Genomic DNA, 20,506 nt, shown 5'->3' on the forward strand with positions numbered 1-20,506 from the left:
TGATCATATGGATACGGAAGGAAATAAGATGTGGAAACATGGGGACAGAGGTAGGCCAGTCATATTTAGAACTGTGGAATCCCTATTGTGCAGTGGAGGCCATTCGGCCCATCCAGTCTGCAGTGACTATCTGAAAGAGTATCTTACCCAGGCCCAGCCCCCTGCCCAATACCTGTAACCCTGTGCATTTACCATAGCTAATCCATTTAACCTACAGATCTTTAAGCATTAAGGGGAAATTTAGCATGACTAGTCCACCTGACCTGTACATATTTGGACTGTGGGAGGAAATCGGAGAACCTGGAGGAAACCCACAAGGAGAACGTGCAGATTCTGCACAGACAGTGACCCAAGCTGGGAATTGAACCCGGGTCCCTGGCGCTGTGAGGCAGCAATGCTAACCATTGTGCCACGTGCCAATGTTATTCTGTCATTCAATTGGATGGTGGCTCATCTGCACCTCAACTTCAACTTTATCTGCCTCTGGTCCAAATCCTCTACACTCCAACAGGAATCTGTTAGTCTTAGTCTTGTAAATTTCAGTTCATCCAATATAAAGGAACAAACTTATTTTCTATTGAACAATAATGGATCTAGTTGTTCTATTCTTCATGGAATTTGGGAAGTTTTAGGATGGGTTTATTTGCCATCATCTGCATTTAATTGAGCAGACAGCCTTTATGTCATTCCTGGAGTAAGGTGTGATAGAGTCTGATTGGATGGGCGTAAATGCTGACTCCAGTCGGTGGAGGGGGGGGAAGGGCGGGGGAGGGGAGCCTCTGGGATGTCTGTGGCGGTTCGGGGGAACTAACTTTTTGCTTTGATCAGGGCACCCTTTAAACATGGCATCCCGATCTCAGTGCAGCCGGAATTTGCCAGTATGTTGAGACTCCGCCCACCTACATGACGGCGTAAAACACGCCCAGCTGTTTTTTGTGATAGAGTGTGGTATATTGGGAGAAGAAACCAGCATGTTTCTCATCGAAACCAACACTCTGCCATTTTTTGGTAAGTTTCCTCTTGATATTTCTCCAGCTCTGGATGTAGCCTATTCATGTTGAAATATACCAAGGATTTAATCTACAGGATTTTTGTGGAGATGTCCTGCACTCTATCATATATACAACGCTATCATGCACAATGGGCTAGCTCACTGCATATAATATTTCATGCAACAAGTGTGTGACATTAAGGTTTTGTATGGTGCAAAAGATGCTGCAGAATCTATTTAGTGAAAGGCTCAAAGAACATCCATCCTAAATATTGATACATCATGGTATTTGGATGCTGTCATGGAACCAATGTTGGCCTGGATGTGTTCCTTTGGGAATTCCCTGAGACACAGGTCTTTCTCTTCCTTCATCAATGATAAAGTACAAACACAGGTTAAGCTTGTGTTGTATAAGCTCTGTGTCTAATTGGCTTTCCTTAATAGTTCAGAACTCCTAGCAAAACTTCCTTCAGGCGATGTAAAAATCTATAATAACTCCAGGAGTCAGCAGTAAAGGAACAGTGCTATATTGCACAAAATAAAGTAACACAAAACCACAAGCCTGTTGTGCACACAACACGTCCCAACTGGGACTAAAGGAATAATGGACCCTGCTTTATCAGGGGCCTGCTTCATACAGGGCTTGGTATACTAGCTCCACTTGGTGAATTAATTACCAATCCCCAGGGAGCTTGCATTCAATGAGTCCTACAGGGAGGTCAATCAGTGATTCCCCATGCAAGTCCTGACGGTTATCCAGATCAAAATGTCAGATGGATTTGTGGCAGGAAGGGGAAAATATTTGTCGAGAGGAGGGGTTTCAGTCTACACTGACCTGTCACTGAACACCCTGTAACTTGGGTTAACTTCAAGACAAGAAAATCTCCTTGCCAAAGCCTTTGAACGACCTGACATAAGCAGATGAGTAAACTATATGCAATGTGGGCATTTAAAAGGTAACCGGTATCTTGAGTTGTCCTGTGTTATTCTTTCAAATAAGAAGTCTCACAACACCAGGTTAAAGTCCAACCAGTTTATTTGATAGTCAAATCTAAAATAGTAAAATTTATTTTCAAATAAACTGGTGGGACTTTAACCTGGTGTTGTGAGACTTCGTACTGTGTTTACCCCAGTCCAACGCCAGCATCTCAACATCATTATTCTTTCCAGGCCAGATTATCAAATGCAAATTTATTAAGTTCCCAACATTAAACATCAGAATTCCTATGATGTTACGGTGCGGGGTGGGGGGGGAATTAGGCAATAACATCACGCCTTTGCATTAATGTGAAATGTGATTTGGGCCTTCTCGCTGGATTCTCCTCTCCTACTGCTGATCCCATTTGACAGAAAGAGGAGCAGAAAAGCCCCACACCCCCTTCCTCCCCCATGATGTATATTTCTGCTATAGACAGGTGGATACTAGCAATGCGTAATACATTTTTTTGCTGTACTGTTTCCATATCTATTACGAGGAGTCCTGATAATCCCTAATCCCCCTTGGACTTATCAATTGTGTAAAGAATGGTGACCGCTTCCCTTGGGAGGAAAGAGTAGCTGATGTGGCTGCCAACAGAAGGTCTAACCACATTCATCCACTTTGGCAGATTTGATGGCCAAACTGGGAAGTACATAGTGGGCCGAGGCACTATGAATGACTGGCCCACTTGTTTGCCAACACTAGGAATCTGGCACAGCCCCACCACTCAATGCTAAACAATCTTTCAGGATGGTCTCCCTTGGTATTATGGTCTTATGCGTGCTGTATGCCAAACTCAAATCTTAGCAGTCCTTTTACACAATTAGTGGTCCTTAAAGCCTTAGCTTTGTAAAGCGGCAATGAATTCTTGGCTGAGCTAAATAGGGTGCATCCCTACAGTCTGTACCCAATCTTAAATACGTGCTGATTTTTTGATTTGACACAAATACTGAAGATTTTCACATCTATCAAACAAGCTCTATCCAAATAAAAATGGCGCCATAAAAGGGCTCTGCTTCCTATTCTTGCTAGCAAGATTGGTTGTTCTTACATTGTGGAAGTCTCTAGAATCATAGAATCTCCCAAGTGCAGAAAGAGGCCATTCGGTTGATCAAGCCTGCATTGACAAAAATCCCCATCCAGGCCCTATCCCCGTAACCCCATGTATTTACCCTGTTAATCCCCTTGAAACTAAGGAGCAATTTAGCATGGCCAATCAACCGAACTTGCATATCTTTGGGTGGAAACCGGAACACCCAGAGGATCCAAGGCTCTAATTGAACCCGGGTCCCTGGCACTGAGATAGCAGTGCTAACCACTGTGCCACCGTGCTACCCGTAACCATTAGGTTAAGCTGATATGACTCTATATCTAAGGGAGTTCGAGGCCATAATAATTTTGTGTTTACACTACAATAACATTAATGTGAAATGGAATTAACGTGAAATAGAATTAGCACTCTGTTTGAGCCTTCCTTTGTTCCAGGGTTGGGATGGACCCATATTCTAGGGTTATACTATGATTTTAGCAAAGTGAAACTGCACTATGTCAGTGCAGTGTAAATGTTGCCCTTGTCTGCAGTCCAGAAAGCTAGATCCAAGAATTCAGTCAGTAAACGTGGAGTGCTGTTCATGTCTGACTCTAACACTCCAACACTTGTCTAAAGGTGGAACTTAGGGAGCTGACCTGAGACATAAGATGCTTAATGTCTGATTCTGAGTTGACTCTCCTGCGTTATGCTCCCTGTACAGTAACAAGGGTAAGGCTCACACTGCATAGAATCAAACTATTCCAGTTTCTGTATTTACACATGGTAGCACAGTGGTTAGCACTGCTGCCTCATAGTGCCAGGGACCCTGGGTTCGATTCCTGGTTTGAGTCACTGTCAGTGCAGAGTCTGCAAGTTCTCTGTGACTGCGTGGGTTTCCTCCGGGTGCTCCGGTTTCCTCCCACAGTCCGAAAGACATGCTGGTTGGGTGCATTAGCCATGCTAAATTCTCCCTCAGCAAACCCGAGCAGGCGCCAGAGTATGACGACTAGGGGATTGTCACAGTAACTTCATTGCAGTGTAAGCCAACTTGTGACACTAATAAGTGAACTTTAAGCTAAAACTCTACCCTTTCTAGTGAGGTACACATATGGTGCAGAGGGAGCAGATGTGTTTGTGAGGAGTTTTACTTTTGACATAAAATAGACCAATTTCGACAACAGGTAGCAAACAATTGTTTCATGCCTGTGGCCCCACAAAAGTAAAAGATAAAAAGATTGGGGGCCTTTTTGCAGAGTGACCACCAGCAGTGAGTGCCTTAAGGTAAGACTGCTCACCACAGGAAGTAAATGGGCAGAGAGATCACCGAACATTGAAACTGATTGTGTTGACTAATATGTTTAGCGATTTGATAGAGGGCAGTTTTGTAAACTTGTATTGAAAGTCAAGTCAGGAATTCTCATGTAATTCTTGAACGTTATAAATGGAGAACAGTTGATCCCTGAGAATATTTACGCAATGGTTTTATCATATTATTGCCCATTTACATTACCGACTACAAGAGTGAAGTGTCAGATGTTATTACACGGACCTGGACCACGACACCCATCAGAATGGGTAGAGAAAGAATCAAGTTTTAAATGAATTTATTTAAACCTAACACAAATATTACCTGGGACCGCCGTGATTCCACATTGTAGAGGTAATTTATATGAGAGTATTTCAGGGCTAAAGATGCAAAATTAAGATATTTTGTAAAAACCTAGAAATATAAAACAAATAAATAGATTATCACTCAATAGATGTAATCTTTTTTAAACTTGAATAAACAATCTCAGATGGTTATCTCCAGCTACCTCTTGGTCTTCTGTTGTGAAGTGCGCTTCGCCAATTTTGTTGATCACCATCAAGACTGCTAATACATCCTTCCCCTGCAGCACCGGGGCAGCTAGAATGTTCAGAGTCTCGTAGCCGGTCTGTTTATCGACAAATTCAGAAAAATGGGCATCCTAGGACAGAACCAAGAGTCACATTCCGGCTTGTCTCCAACACGTGTTGTAGGCCATTTTACCAATAGTGGTGTCCACATAGTTAGATGCCTAACTAAATCAATTCATAGATGTTTACAGCACAGAAGGAGACCATTCAGCTCATCACATCCACGCCAGTTAACAAAGATCTGACTACACTAAGCCCATTTTCCAGTGCTTGCGGCATAACCCTGAAGGATAAGGCAGTACAAGTGAATATCTAAATACTTCTGAGATGTTACAAGAGTTTCTGACTCAACCACCCTTTCAGGCTTATCAGGCCTGTGTTGACAAAAATCCCACCCAGGCCTCATCTGCCTAACCCCACACATTTACCACATATTGAAATTAAGGAGCAATTTAGCATGGCTAATCAACCTAACCTGCACATCTTTGGAGTGTGGGACGAACCCGGAGGAAACCCACACAGACACAGGGAGAACTCCCACCATCATCAGGATGAAAAAGTTTTTCATCAACTCCCCTCTTAGACTTCTACCTCATACCTTAAGTCTGTCCCTGGTTATTGACCATTCTACTAATAGGAAAAGTTCTTTCCTATCCACCCTATCTATGCCCTTCATAACCAATAAACACACTACCATGTCCCCTCTCAAACTTCGCTGATCCATGCAAAACAGCCCCAGCTAATCCAATCTTTCCTCATAGATCAGACCCTCCATCCCAGGCAGCATCCTGGTAAATCTCCTCTGCACCGTCTTCAGTGCAATCACGTCCTTCCCATAACATAGTGACCACAACAGAACACAATGTTCATTTACTTAATTTAATGATGACGTTAACATGTTGAGAAAACCAGAATCTTGTCTCCATTCATGATGTTTGATCACACAGCCTTTATTTTTCAAATTTTAGGAGGGAAATTGGGTGTTGACAATATCTTATTTTAAAACTGTGACACATTAGTCATTGAACTAGCATGAAATCTCTATTAAAAGTTTGCATACATCAACTTACCAGTTAAAAACAGGGAAAAGTCAGTCTATCAAAACCTGGAAGAGACCTGCTTTGCTGGTAAGAATGGATAAGCAAGAGAATCTACACCCACCTGCATCCTGGATGAGATGCATAGAAACTTCATTAAGACAATCGCGAAAACCACCTGGATCATCTCAACCAGAATTTAAATCTCAAATTTTCTTTGACTATCTTTATATGTGTCAATAAGAATTTTGACACACTTCCAGTGAAATTACAGAGTGCAGTAGCAGAACATTCAAACCTGTTCAAGGCTATGGTAAGAGATTTGGGATTTCCTGACTAGTTATTAGTGTGATGGTATTTCAATGGCTAAAGTTAGGGAAGAGCTTGGTAGTGTTTGCTAAAGCTCAACGTGGTACAAAACAGATTTGTGCGGATATTCAAGAGTTTCCCATGGCAATTTTAGCAATTTCCACCAGTAGTCTAAACTGGATGAAGAAAACCAAGACAGCACAGCACAGAACAGCCCTTCAGCCCTCCAAGCTCGTGCCGATCATGATGTCCTAACTAAAGTTTAAAAAGAACTTTCTGCCCTTGCATATGGTCTAATAATTCATGAAGCATAGAAAAAAAGACAGGCAGAAAAAGAATTAACAGAAGAAACATGTAATAATGTCTTGTGAAAGGCATATTCTAGCAAACTTGCTAGATGATCAGGAAGGTATATAATTGGAAACTAGGTAATTCCACAGCAATAGACAGTAATAAACACCAAAATCAGAGGCTGAGTGCTTCACATACCAGTGTGTACCCATCTGAGACATTACATTTTACATTCTAATCACGTGAAAACCACTAAATTACAAGGGCAAGTCCCGGGAAATGGATAATTTTTGTGATCCTTCTTGATCTTCCCCTCAATCAACCTTATGGGTTGAGAAGGATTATCTGTCACTGTCTTGATTTAACAGTAAGTGGAGTTATATACCAAGCTCAGATTATGTTTTCATTTGATTTTAGTGGAATCAGAATTGAGCTTGGTGTATAATGGAAGACCCATTGAATAGTGTCTGCTTTTGATTATTGGTGAAAGTTAAAATGACTACGGAAAACTCTCGATTATCAGTGAACGTCTATTATGTACGAGGTGGAACTGTTCTTCTTGATGTAATCTTAAGAAAGACCTGTTGGTCCATACATATAACAAATCCTCTACTTTGATCATTTATCTAGTCTTGTACATTTATACTAAACATGAACCTACACTAAGCATGCATATATGTGCATACACATAAAACCCTGAACATATGCCATTCATGTAACTACACTATGCATGCAGGTGCACAACCTATTTACACATTTGCCAACCTGTGCACGCATATTACCAATGCAAGCATTCTATCAACAAAACTATACTACCCATATGGATAACTGCCCAAGCATATACGTACATACATACCCTACTTTGTTCTAATGGACTGTCTGGGCATTTTTAAGCTGAGCTTGACACAGAATTGGAGTCAAACTCTACTGTTGCAGAAAAGTAGTGCACCCAAAATGCAATGTAAGTTACTTTACCACAGTAAAACTATACACTGATGGACATTATCATCACATCAAATGAAACAATAAGTATCCAAAATTAATAAATATTATTATTTCTATGACATGCATTCCACCTTCCACCCTCCACCCTCCAAACATAACTGACTGGATCCTAACTCGCACCAAGTCCTAATCATTCTCCACATGTCTGCATGGGTTTCCTCCCACGGTCTACAAATTTGCAGGTTAGGTGGATTGGCCATGATAAATTGCCCCTTGGGGTCCCAAAATGTGAAGATTAGGGGGATTAGTGCGAATGGGGCTGGGGGTGGCTTGGTAAGATGCTCTGTTGGAGAGTTCGTGCAGACCCAGTGGGCTGAATGGCCTCCTTCTGCACCGTAGGGATTCTATGAATATTCACCCCTCACCCCTGTCCTCACTGACCTATCTTGGCTCCCACTCCAACAATGCCTCAAATTTAAAATTCTTATGTTGAAACCCCTCCATTGCCTTGCCCCCTCCCTCTGTATATTACCTCCTCCAGCACTGTGACTCACCTACATCTCTGCATTGGTCCAGTTCTGGCCTCCTGTGCATCCTCAATTTTCAGAGAATCACTGTTGATACCTATATCTTCAGCTGCCATGGCACCAAGCTCTGGAATTCCTTTTGTAACTTCTTTAGTCTCTCCTCTTTTAAGACTCCCCTTAAAACCTACTACTTTGACAAAGCTTTTGCTTATTTGACGTATTATCTCTTTATATGGATCAGTGTCAAATTGTGTTTGCTGAAGCCCCTGTGAAGTGCCTTGTAGTTCTGTTACATGAACAGTGCTAGATGTGTTGTATTTTGAACTACAGGGTAAATCAAAGAGAAACATCATGTTACAGGAATGATATATGTGAATGCCTGGAGGTGCTTTGCATAGACTAAGCCCTTTCATTTTAAAATACTGTCCACCATCAATGGTGTTACCTTCTAATGGCAGTCTGAGTAACATTATGAACAATTCAGATTAAAACTCTCACTTTTCTCCAAAAGGTCAGAATCTTTCGTATTGTGGGAAAATCTTTCAACTCCTAGCTAACTGTTTTCTAATACAATAATATTTTCAGATGCCACTATCGTATTAGTGCAAAGCACCTTCTACTCTGTGTAGTTCCATTAGAATGTCAAACTGCTTGGCGAGTCGAATGGAACTTCTACGGTTTATAAGCTTCCAACAGAGTCTATTTCAAGTTGTGGGAAAGCAGACACATCCATTTGTATGGCCACAACTTTAAAAGTTACTGTTAGCAGTTAGTAGTGCACCTAAAATGCACCGGGTAAAAGAAATTCAGACAGAAATATGATTCCATTAGATAAATGCATTCTAATAGAATTGGAAGGTGTTCCTCATGATATTTTGTTTTTAACAATATGGGGCAAATATTGACTGAACTACAACACAAAAGGCTTCAGCTGTTGTGCATTTTTTCAAGAATAGCGAAGGCTCAAATCTGAAGCAATTACCACAGTTTGGGATTAATAATAACTTCTGCACATGCAACACTCAACCCACCCAAGTTACAATTATTTTGTTGGCAAGAGGGGGTTGTTTATTTTCTTGGAGAACTATATTTTGTGAAATTGTGCCTTATATTGTCATCTATCTGTCATGTAATTAAGCTTTGCATCAACTGTGCACTTCTTGAGCTTTTTTCCTTCATGCCTGCAGGCTAGTTTAAATCCATAAGGTACACATACACACTAATTACCCCTCAGATTACCCTACCCTCTTCCAAAAGCTCATCTCACTGATGCAGACCTCCTGACACTAGGTGGCAGTGCTGCTTCTTTCTGAGGTTCATTATACTTCCAACTAATGTTGGTATGGCTTATTTATTACTAATGCTGTCTTTTCTAACTTTATTTCTTCCTTCCCTATTGTTTCACCCCCCTCCCCCCGCCACCATCCCTCTTCACAACCACCTCAAAGACAACACGCCTGAAGCACTGCAGTCACCAGCACAGGCCTGAGGTTTACTTTTCCCTATTCCTGTCAACACCCCAGTCTCAATTCTACCGACCATTTATGGAACTCCAGGCCATTTATTCACTGCCCCTCAACCTCTGTCCTTGCTGGTGCAGAATTCTACCTTCGGGCCAGCCCTTTAGTCAACACCTTTAAGAATCATAGACAATTTTTCTCTTAATTGCCAGGAAATTAGTGAAAAACAACAGAAAGATCTGGGGAGTGGGTAGGGGGGTGGTGCAGGTGGGTGTGATGTTGGCAAAAGGGAGCAGATGATTCTGAAATAGTTCATTTGTACAAGATTATGAGGGACATGGACAGAGTGGATAAGGAGCAGCTCTTCCCCTTAATTGGAGGGTCAGTCATGAGGGAACATCAGCTCAAGGTGAGGGGCAGGAGGTTAATGAGGGATGTGAGGGAAAACCTTTTTACCTAGAGGATGGTCTGGAGTGTGCTGCCTGGGAGGGTGGTGGAGGCAGGTTGCCTCACATCCTTTAAAAATTCCCTGGATGAGCACTTGGCATGTCATAACATTCAAGACCATGGGCGAGGTGCTGGTAAATGGGATTAGGTGGGATGCCAGCTGTTTCCGTCATGTCAATGCACACTCGATGGATCGAAGGGCCTCTTCTGCACTGTATGATCCTATGTGGACAGGAAGGGTGAAGGGGAAAGATGGAAGGACAACGTTCCCGAGGGAGCTGAGGGGAAGAGGCAAAAAGGCAATGGGGAAGAAGAGAGGAAATATAGAAAAATTGAAGGAGGACGATTTGAAAGATGGAAGGGTGGGAAGGAGAAATGAGTGAAAAAGAGGTGGCGGGCGCAAGACTGGAGATGTCGGGGAGTGAACAAATGAAGAAGGGGCAAGAGAATAGGGGAGAGGAGGGAATTGTAAAGCAGGCAGAGGAGGGTAAGCGGGAAAGGATCAAGGAAAGAATGTGGTCAGGAGACATGGTCAGGTTATCATGCACAATGACAGTGAGATGCTGTGAAGATGGACAAATGGGATGAAGGTGTTGAGAATAGGAACTGGGAATCTGATACAAAATGAAGCGGTTACAGGACAACCTTTTTCACATTGCTTTCCACTCCCACTCTACACCTTCGGCAAATCACCAACCCTCAGCTCAACATTACCCACAAGCTCTCTACAATTCTAGCTCAGTCCTTTCCCTCGACATCTTCTCTAGTCGCCGAAAGAGACAGAGGAGCCGAATAACCATAGAGAAAACATAGAGAAAACAATTAAGCAGAAATCAATGTGAGAAAAGACCACAAAAAAACAGACAAAAACGAAAAAAGCACAAGCAAACAATAAAGTGTAGAGAAGGGGACACCGTTAATTAAAACATGAGTGGGAGGCACACAATACCCAACATGAAAAGACACAGATGGACTGCACACTGTTTGAGCAACGTCACACAAGATTCATTAGGATTGCCTTTATATTTGTACTGCACACCATCAAATATCTTGTAGCATTTGTGTGTGGATATAAATGTAGAAAAGTTCAAACTTCTTAAACAATAACACTTAGTTAATTGTTTCAAGAAAACTATAACTTGTATAATTCATACTGATCAGATAACACTTTGAATTGCATTAAAATGTAGCTACTAAATATAATAGAGTACATGACAATTGTTCAAAAGCAAGGTACCTTTTTGACACAAGGAATATTCTGTATCTTCTTTGTGCGTGCTGTCCATCCCACCACCCCCATATCCAATGGGAAAACTATCTCGTTCTGTAGTGACACAAGATTATTCTCAAAATAGGAGTCTCTGGTCACGTTAAAAAGTCTCGTGGCCAGCTCTGGAGTACCATTTCTCGACCTAAATGTGAACATGCTGCCTCTCTCTGCGTTGACCAAGGTGACAATCCTCTGTAGTACATTGTGCATCTGCTTCTCCACATTGGAGTCATCCTGCATCCCTTTGACCAGTTCAAACACAATGTCAGCCTCCTCCAGCTTGCACAGGTCTCTGAAGGAGACCTTGTCCTTTAATTCTACCTTGGCCCCATTGAAGATTGCACCAACTGCCTCAGGCCTGAGTTTCCTGTCGAAATACTCCTTGGCAAATTGTGGGTTGTTCTCTAAATACTTCTCAATGGCTTCCCTGCTAATGTCTCCCATGTTCGCTGCTGAATGTCCTTTTAGATTTGCATCGCTGTAGGCTGGGAGATAAAGGGTGAAATCAGCAGTGCCCCTTTGGTAGTTGCAGAACAAGGTTAGTTCAAGGCATCAGGCATCCCAGTGATTGTGGCAGTTCAGGCCAGTTGCTTCTAGGGTTGGCAGCATGCAACGATAAATGATTGTGAAAACTTCCAGACTGCTCCCAGCCCTGACGTCAGGACTTTAAATCCTGATGAACGCATTAGAATGCGAATGCTTATCTTCAATCCCGTTACTGAACCCGATTAATATTTCCAAAGATCACCACTTCACGTGAGACTAGTGTAATAAATTTAGACTTCTTTTCACCTAGGAAGCTTATGATGTGTGCTGTGTCAGTCTGATCTTTAACATGTGCTGCGACGATAAGGAATCATGGTCTTTGAAGTGCCCACAATGTTTTTTTTTTACGAAGTTTTAATTGAACTGAAACGATGTAAAGATAAGTGGTTACGTTTTGCATGGGGTCCTTTGCTCCTGTGGTGTAGAAGTGTGTGGACATGGTGCCTGGTTAATGCAGGCACTATTACAGCCCAACGTTCATCTGTACAAACTTAATATCATTTCTTAGAAAGGCTGCTCAATTCTTTTTTCCTTATCAACCAATCTGCTCACAGAATATTCACAGTGTGTCTTTCAGGGATAAATACAACACTTATTCATTTAATTGCATTTTGGCCTGCGTTTGCTTGCATAACAATCCAATAGTTACAAATGATTTCTACCCCATCATAAAACAACCTTTTCATAGAATCCTACAGTGCAGAAGGAGGACTTTCGGCCCATCAAGTCTGCATTGACCACAATCCCACCCAGGCTCTTTCCTCATGCATTTACCCTAGCTAGTGCCCCTGACACTAAGGGGCAATTTAGCATGGCCAATGCACCTAATCCACACATCTTTGGACTGTGGGAGGGAACCGGAGCATCAGGAGGAAACCAACGCAGGCACAGGGAGAATGTGCAAACTCCACACAGACAGTGACCGAAAACCCAGGTCCCTGGCACTGTGAGACAGCAGTGCAACTTAAACTCATTGGGCTGAGCCAGGAAGAGGAATAAAAACAGAAAATGCTGGAAAGAATCATTAGGTCGGTGGGACCCTGTAGTGAGAGAGACAGAATTCTCCAATTGGCTAAATTGGAAACAGCTCAGCTTTGAAGCTTGTACAGGGCAGGGAAAAGGTTTGCATCTCAATCCAAACAGAAGGGAGCAAAGACCAAACAGAAGATATGTTATAGGGTGGAAAGCAAGTGAGATGAAAGGACAAAATGGATGAAGGTACAAGACAAAGAGGGATGGTGATAGGAGCAGTAAAGAAACACAAGAGAAAATGCTGGAAAATCTCAGCTGGTCTGGCAGCATTTGTAAGGAGGGAAAGAGCTAACATTTCATAGATTTCCAGATTTTCCAGCATTTTCCCTTTTGGTTTCAGATTCCAGCATCCACTGTTGCTTTTATAAAGTTACATTTATAAAGAAACAAAAGATGTGTCAAGATAAGGTGTAAATGGCAATAGTTGAATCTGCACCAATAGGACCTGTCCAAACAATGTGAGCAAAGGTTATAATCTGAAACTGTTGAACTCAGATTTGAGTTTAGAATACTGTAAAGTGTCTAACTGAAAGATGAGGTGCTATTGCTTGAGCTTATGTTGAGCTCCATTGGGACATTATAGGAGGTGGATGTCAGTGTGGGAATGGAACAGAGAATTAAATGACAGGTTAGTTCAGGTGACTTGTAGAATGAATGAAGATGTTCCCCAAAGCAATTATTTAATCTATATTTGGCTTTCCACGTTGGTAACCTTCCACCCTATTCACAGACTTTGCCTTTAGTTCTTACACCACTCATTGCTTTACCTACCTCTGGACTAGTTTAAAACTTGTTACATCTCTAATGGTTTTCAATTCTGATGAAAGATCATCAAACCAAAATGCCTGTTTTTCTCTCTCTGGAAATGCTGCTTAGTCTTTGGAGTATTTCGGTTTTTATTTCCATTTTTGTGCATCTGCGGTATTTTCTTTTAGCTTTGAGCAGAAAGGTTGGTGAATGTTTTCGCGTTGGGACAGTGGAGAAGCCACATTATGAAAGAGATAAAACCTCTTGCTTCCTGTAATTCCCCATAATGAGATCAGCAGTCTTGCTATTTGCACTTCAGATAGTACAGGGTTCTCTAATGTGCTTTCCAAATTTAAGCCTTCACTAAAAGGATTGGAAATTATGTTTAAATTTAACTTTGTGGCTATAGATGGAACCCCTAATGTGGCGGTAAGATTTTTAAGCGAGTAGACATTAAGCTACGGACAGAACTGGCAGCATTCAATTAAATGGGTTTTAAATAAATTCATGAGCTAACAAGAAGCAATTTATACATATGAGGTACAGTAATTGATTCAAACAAGTGATCATGATTGTAAAACACATATGCTGATATCTTGAATTATTGATTTTAAGGAGTATTGTTCACTTTAGTCAAAAAGCATTTTACCACAAGGCATCATGGTAAAAGTCATTAGGGTGAAGCCATATTTCAAGAGAATATTTGAGGCTTGGAAATGTGCAAGTTTTATCAGTAAAGTTTCAGATGGGAGAACATTTAGTACACTTTATTATATTTCATGAAGAGGGTTTATTCACTGTCCAGATTAGATGGACTGTTGCCCAATTGTGGTGTCATGAGCTCGTCTGTTTAGATAGAGCCTTTAAGGGAACCCGTGAGAACATTCATTTGATTCATCAGCGAGGTTTTGCTGCTCTATGCCAGAGCTACTTATCTCTTTGATGAACTCCTGGTGGCCACTGGTTTAAATAAAGTTACGTCTTTATACGGAGATATTTGCTTTGTGGGTCTTGTATTGTCTAAACTTTGGGCAATACCTCAAGTACTCCACAATAGTGCCATTCTGTTGTTGGGAATCGATCAGGAATCATGAGGAGTGAAAATAGTTATAAATATGTCATAAATTCAGTGGTTCAGATCAGCACTGTTCAGTGAGCCCCCAAAGTTAATTCTCCAAGAATGGTTCCAACAGGACAAAGTCACTGGGCCGAGCTATGGTTGAAGGCAGAATTTCACCAACCAAATGATTGAAAGCTAAGCACATAGCCTTGCAGTAGGACAATATATGAGAAACCCATTTGAACAATGTTTTGTCTCATGGTTGTTTTTCGCCATTGGATAGCTGACATTTTACTCCATGTATTTTTTTTTAATCTTGTTTCATGTAAGTTTTCATCACTTCCCTGAAGAAACTATCTTTACATTACCAGACTAGTAATCCCAGAATGGCCCAGAGACTTGAATTCAAAATAAATAGCATATGTGGAATTTCAATTTATGGTGGCACAGTGGTTAGCACTGCTGCCTCTCAGTGCCAGGGACCTGGGTTTAATTCCCAGCTTGGGTCACTGTCTGTGTAGAGTTTGCATGTTCTCTCCATGTCTGCGTGAGTTTCCTCCTGGTGCTCCGGTTTCGTCCCACAGTCTGAAGGACGTGCTGGTTAGGTGGATTGAGCTTGCTAAATTTTCCCTCAGTGTACCCAAACAGGCGCCGGAGTGTGGCAACTAGAGGATTTTCACAGTAACTTAATTGCAGTGTTAATGTAAGCCTACTTGTGACTAATAAATAAAATTTAATAAATAAACTTTATAAACCTGGAATAAAAAGCTAATATCAGTAACAGTGACAACCAGGTTGTTGTAAAAACCCACCCAAGTCACTAATGTCCTTTAGAGAAGGAAATTTGCCTTCCTCACCCAGTCTGGCCCACAGTGACCCCAGAGCTACAGCAATGTGGTTGACTCTTAACTGCCCTCTGAAATGGCGCAGCCAGCTACTCAGTTGCACTAAACCACTATGAGAAAGTATAATCAGGAGAAAACTGATGGACCATCCAACAGTTAACCTGAAGGAAAAAAACCGGTAAACTTGGCAATGATGGTACTGGCCGGAATGGGAGTGCTATTTTAAGGAGTGTGGGACCAGTTCAGAATAGTACCTGCAATTTCCAGTTTTTACTGCTTTTCCTTCTGGGTAGGCGTCAAATTCAGACAAAGTCAAACCCAGCCCAGGCAACGCTACAAAACTCTGCTCACTAATATCTGGGGACTTGTACCCAAATTGGAGAGTTGTCCTACAGACTATAGACTAGCAGCAACCTGATGTAATCATACTGGTAGAATCATACTTTACAGCCAGTGTTTACAGGCACTACCATCACCATTACTGAGTATATCCTTCCCCACTGGCAGGACAGCTCCCCCAGCATGGTGGTATACAGTCAGGAGGGAGTGGCCCAGGAAGTTCTTAACATTGAGCCCACAAAGTTTCATACATCAGGTTAAATTTGAACAAGGAAATTGCCTGCAGTTTGCTACTTGTCACCCTCCATCAGCTGATCCAACTACATCTCTTCGTGTTGAACATCACTTGAAAGAATCACCAGGGGCAGAAGGCATACAGAGTGTGGTTGGGTGTCTTCAATATCCATCTCTAAGAGTGGCTCAGTAACCCCACATTAGGACATAGCTGCTAGACTGGCCCTGTAGCAGAGGTAGAACGAACAGAAGAGACCTCATCTTGACCAATTTACCTCAGATAGGTGATCTGCCCATAACACTGCATGGTGCTAGTGGAACTCATCTTCACACTGAGGACACCCTGCATCGTCTGGTATGATGCTACCATAATGCTAAATGTGATAGGTTCAAGACCGATCTAGCAGCTGAAAATGGAGCATCCTGAGGTGCTGTGGGCCGTCAGCATGAGCAGAATTGTATTGAACCGCTATCTGTAAAGTTATCTCTCAGCATAACACTCACAATACCATTACCATCAAAACAAGGCATCAACTCTGGTTTAATGAGCAGGTAGAAATGCATAACAGAGTGGCACAGTAGTTAGCACTGCTGCCTCACAGTGCCAGGACCCAGGTTTGATTCCGGCTTGGGTCACAGTCTCTGTGGAGTCCGCACCCTCTCTTCGTGTCTGCGTGGGTTTCCTCTGGGTGCACCAGTTTCCCCTCTCAGTCCAAATGATAGGTGCATTGGCCATGCTAAGTTCTCCCTCAGTGTACCCAAACAGGCTCCAGAGCATGGCAACTAGGAGATTTTCACAGTAACTTCATTGAAGTGTTAATGTAAGCCCACTTGTGACACCAATAAATAAACTTTAAACTTTAACTTTAAACAGGAACAGAACCATGCATACCTGAAATGAGGTGCCAACCCAGACTGTATGCATGTGAGTGGCAGAAGCAGCACATTATATACAAAGCTAAGCAATCCTGCAACCAGTGGATCAGATCAAAGCTCTGTAAAACAGACAATGACCAGAGAAGGAAGAGGATCCATCAACCTCACCATCCTCAATGATGGTGGAGCCCAGAAGGTCAGTGCAATAGACAAGGCTAAGTGTTTGGAATCATCTTCAGCTGGAAGTGCTGAGTGGATGACCCATCCCCACCATCACTGAAGCTTGCCTTCAGCCAATTCAATTCATTCCAAATGATAATCAAGAAATTGTCAAGTTTTCAACTTACAGCACAGGTTATGGATTCCAGTGACATCCATTGGAGATAACTAAAGCATGAACTGCAATGACACCAGCACTTAAAGAGACCAATTACTCAGCTAGCTTGGACAATCTTAGCTTCTGTTTTCTTGAGTTTAGAAGGTTAAGAGATGATCTAATCAACGTGGTTTAAACAGTCAAGAAAGTTGCTAGGTAAACGCAGAGAAGCTGTTTCCCCTGATGGGGGAAATCCAGTACGATTGGGCACAATCTTAAATTAAAGTACATAATTAATCCAGTTCATGTCCACATTGGCATCAGGGAATGATAGCAATGGATTAATGCATCTTATGGTAAGTTCTACAAGGTATTAGGCCTCTCATAAGGCAATCCTTGCAGAAGACCATAAGACATAGGATCAGCATTAGGCCACTCGGCCCATCGAGCCTGCTCCACCATTCAATCATGGCTGCCCATTCTGGGGATCAAATTCACAGTTACCTGTTGAGCAGTTAAAAAGGGGCTATCCTCCTTGTGTTTGGGACAGGGGAAATGGAGAAAGTGGGAAAAGTGGGGTAATTTTGGCTCCAAGATGACACACCTTGGGATGGAATCTCAGAACTATGTTAACCGAAGACTCCACCACCTGAACTGGATAGATCCTGAGTACGTCAAGACATTGCGAATGATGAACCAGCCAACCTACCTCAGTAATGGAACATAGAGTGATGGGTCAGAGATCATCTCACTGTACTCTAGATAAAGAAAGAAATAGCCTTTCACAATCTCAGGACAAATAACCTGCAAATGTGCGCACCCACAGTAAAGAGGGTCCCAACTGTATGGAAAATTTGACTAAACTCCAGCAGTATCTCTTTGTATATATTGGGATGACCAAAAACAAATCAACAACATGACAGTAGCTTGTATTTAAGTGTAGCATTCCTACGGTCAGGATTCTCCTTACTAGGATCCAGTTAATTCTCAAGCCTCTAACAGGGAAGGTTGGTGCTAGATGGAAAAGTAACAGCATTATCAAAATGATGTACAGCATTTCTCTTCTAGATTCTTCAGTCTGAGGGATGGCCTAGTAGTATTTTCACTAGACTATTAATCCAGAAATTCAGCTAATATTCTGGGGACCCGGGTTTGAATCCCACCATGGCAGATGGTGGAATTTGAACTCAATAAAACAAATTCTGGAATTAAGAATCTGCTGATCACTGTGAAACCATTGTCAATTGAAAAACCCATCCGGTTCACTAATGTCCTTTAGGGACGGAAATCTGCCATCCTTACCAGGTCTGGCCTACATGTGATTCCAGGGCCACAGCAATGTGGTTGACTCTCAACTGCCCTCTAGGGATGGGCAATAAATGCTGGCCAGGCAGCAATGCTCAAGTCCCACGAATGAATAAAAACAAATTCATCTGATTGTTTAAGACTGGCAGCTCAGCTAAATTTTCTTTTGAGTCAGCCTTTCTGAGACTGTCGCTATTTCCAGTAAACAAAAGTAGCCTGTGTTCATGTAGAGACTTAAACAAGAAAATTCCCAAAGGACCTGCACAGAGAAAATCTGCCAAAAATTCGCATTGAGCCAGGGCAGTAGATATTGGTACAGATGATCCAACTGTCAAAGAGGTAGCTTTTTAAGGGGGTCTTAACAGAGGAGTAAGAGTTGGAGAGGTGGAGATGGTTAGGGAAGGGATTCCTGAATTTGGGGTCTAGACAGCTGAAACCACAGCCATCAATGGTGAGGCATTGGGAATTGGTGTGACATTAGTGTACCTTTAAGAAAAGTTTTTTTAAAATCATGTTCTCTGCAGCTCTCAAAGTCTCAGCTTATTTCATTATTGCTGAATTGTCTGTAGGTATCCTTTTATTTCTCCTTCAGTGGTTTAAATGGAGTTTTGTTTATTTTTACTCTGGGATCTTTTATGATCCTATATTGTTAGGAGGAAGATTGGATGGCAGGTCATGTGTTTTAGACTGTTTATTTTCTTCCTAATGGATTTAAAGTTTCATTTCCTGTTTGGCTGGCTGCAGTTTGGGTTTAGAAGGGACGTCAAACTGAAAAGAAGTGTTTCTCTCTCACTGGTTTTGGAAATTCTGCTGGTTAGCTGAAAGCAAGGCTTCTTGTCTTCCTGGAGTGGAAAATCTGCTATTGGTGCCTTGACCAGAATCTCTCCCTGGTGTTCTGGGAAGCTGTTCTGATTTCAAATTGTTCTGGATGTATCCAGAGGGCTGCTTGATGTTACAAGGTTGAGAAGACCAGGCTTCATAAAGCACTTTGGAGTTTCTGACGTGAATTATAACATGGGTGATAGACAAGAGGCCAGAGTTGGAAGAATGCAAAGTTTTTGGAGGGTGGCACAGGCGTTTAGCACTGCTGCCTCATAGCACCAGGGCCCTGGGTTCAGTTCTGGCCTTGGGTGACTGTCTGTGTGGAGTTTGCACATTCTCCCCCTGTCTGCGTGCGTTTCCTCCAGGTGCTCCGGTTTTCTCCCACAGTCCAAAGATGTGCGGGTAAGGTGGACTGACCATGCTAAATTACCCCTTAATATCAGGGAGCCTAGCAGGGTAAACACATAGGGCTATCGGGCCTGGGTGGGATTGTTGTTGGTATAGGTGTGATGGGCCAAATGGCCTCCTTCTGCACTGTAGGAATTCTATGATCCTTTGATTATAGGGCTGGAGAAATTGATGGAGACAAGGAGGAACCAGTCCATGCAAGGTTAATTCGGTTCCGAGACAGCATGATCCCTGTAGTGGCATCATGGTGTCAGTAGATGTTATATACTGGGATCCATATGAAGTCCAGGCACCTTGTTGGAATGTAGGACGTGGTACCTTGAGGCATTACATGAAAGCACATTATATCCATATATACCTTCTTAACAGGAAGGAGGAGGAGAAAATACAGCTGGGGAAAAACATGCTGGGAGTCATTATGTTGCTAAGATACAAAGCAAAAAACAAATTCTCCAAGATGTTCTTGTAGATTGAAGATCTCAGTGCACCACCGTGTTTCAGGATTATAAATATTTATTCCAGACAAACACTTCTGCCCGAATGAAATATAACAAAGGATAAGTTATACAAAAGCAAAACACTGCACAACCTACAAATCTAAAAATATATAATGTTGTGCTTATTTGATTTGATTTTATTATTACCACATGTAGTGAGATACCGTGAAAAGTATTGTTTCTTGCACACGACAGACAAAGCATACCATTCATAGAGTACATAGGGGAGAAGGAAAGGAGAGGGTGCAGAACATAGTGTTACTAGGGTGTAGAGAAAGATCAACTTAATGCGAGGTA

The 20,506-nt window shown here is 42.1% G+C and overlaps 2 protein-coding genes across 4 annotated transcripts in view; one reads left to right on the forward strand and one right to left on the reverse strand.

Moving 5' to 3' along the window:
• Nucleotides 1-11,626, reverse strand: part of pde6c (phosphodiesterase 6C, cGMP-specific, cone, alpha prime) — a 38,779-nt gene extending 27,153 nt beyond the window's left edge. Inside the window, exons 1-3 of one of the 2 annotated variants that reach the window (XM_080205541.1) lie at nt 11,150-11,626; nt 4,815-4,967; nt 4,631-4,720 (exon numbers count right to left, since the gene is read on the reverse strand). In XM_080205541.1, the coding sequence (XP_080061667.1) occupies nt 4,631-4,720; nt 4,815-4,967; nt 11,150-11,626 (720 nt within the window). Of the gene's footprint in view, nt 1-4,630; nt 4,721-4,814; nt 4,968-8,032; nt 8,096-11,149 lie in introns of those variants that run through there. The other variant, XM_080205542.1, reaches the window with a different exon arrangement.
• The window catches only part of rbp4 (retinol binding protein 4, plasma), a 40,727-nt gene that overhangs the window by 660 nt on the left and 19,561 nt on the right, over nt 1-20,506 (forward strand). Inside the window, exon 2 of one of the 2 annotated variants that reach the window (XM_080205544.1) lies at nt 16,860-17,057. The exons of the other annotated variant lie outside the window; for it this stretch is intronic. The gene's annotated coding sequence lies outside the window, so the exon portion shown is untranslated. The remainder of the gene's footprint in view (nt 1-16,859; nt 17,058-20,506) is intronic. 2 annotated transcript variants of the gene reach the window in all.

Source organism: Carcharhinus amblyrhynchos, chromosome 17, assembly GCF_965287045.1.
Source record: "Carcharhinus amblyrhynchos chromosome 17, sCarAmb.v2.hapA, whole genome shotgun sequence".
Classification (NCBI taxonomy): Eukaryota; Metazoa; Chordata; class Chondrichthyes; order Carcharhiniformes; family Carcharhinidae; genus Carcharhinus; species Carcharhinus amblyrhynchos.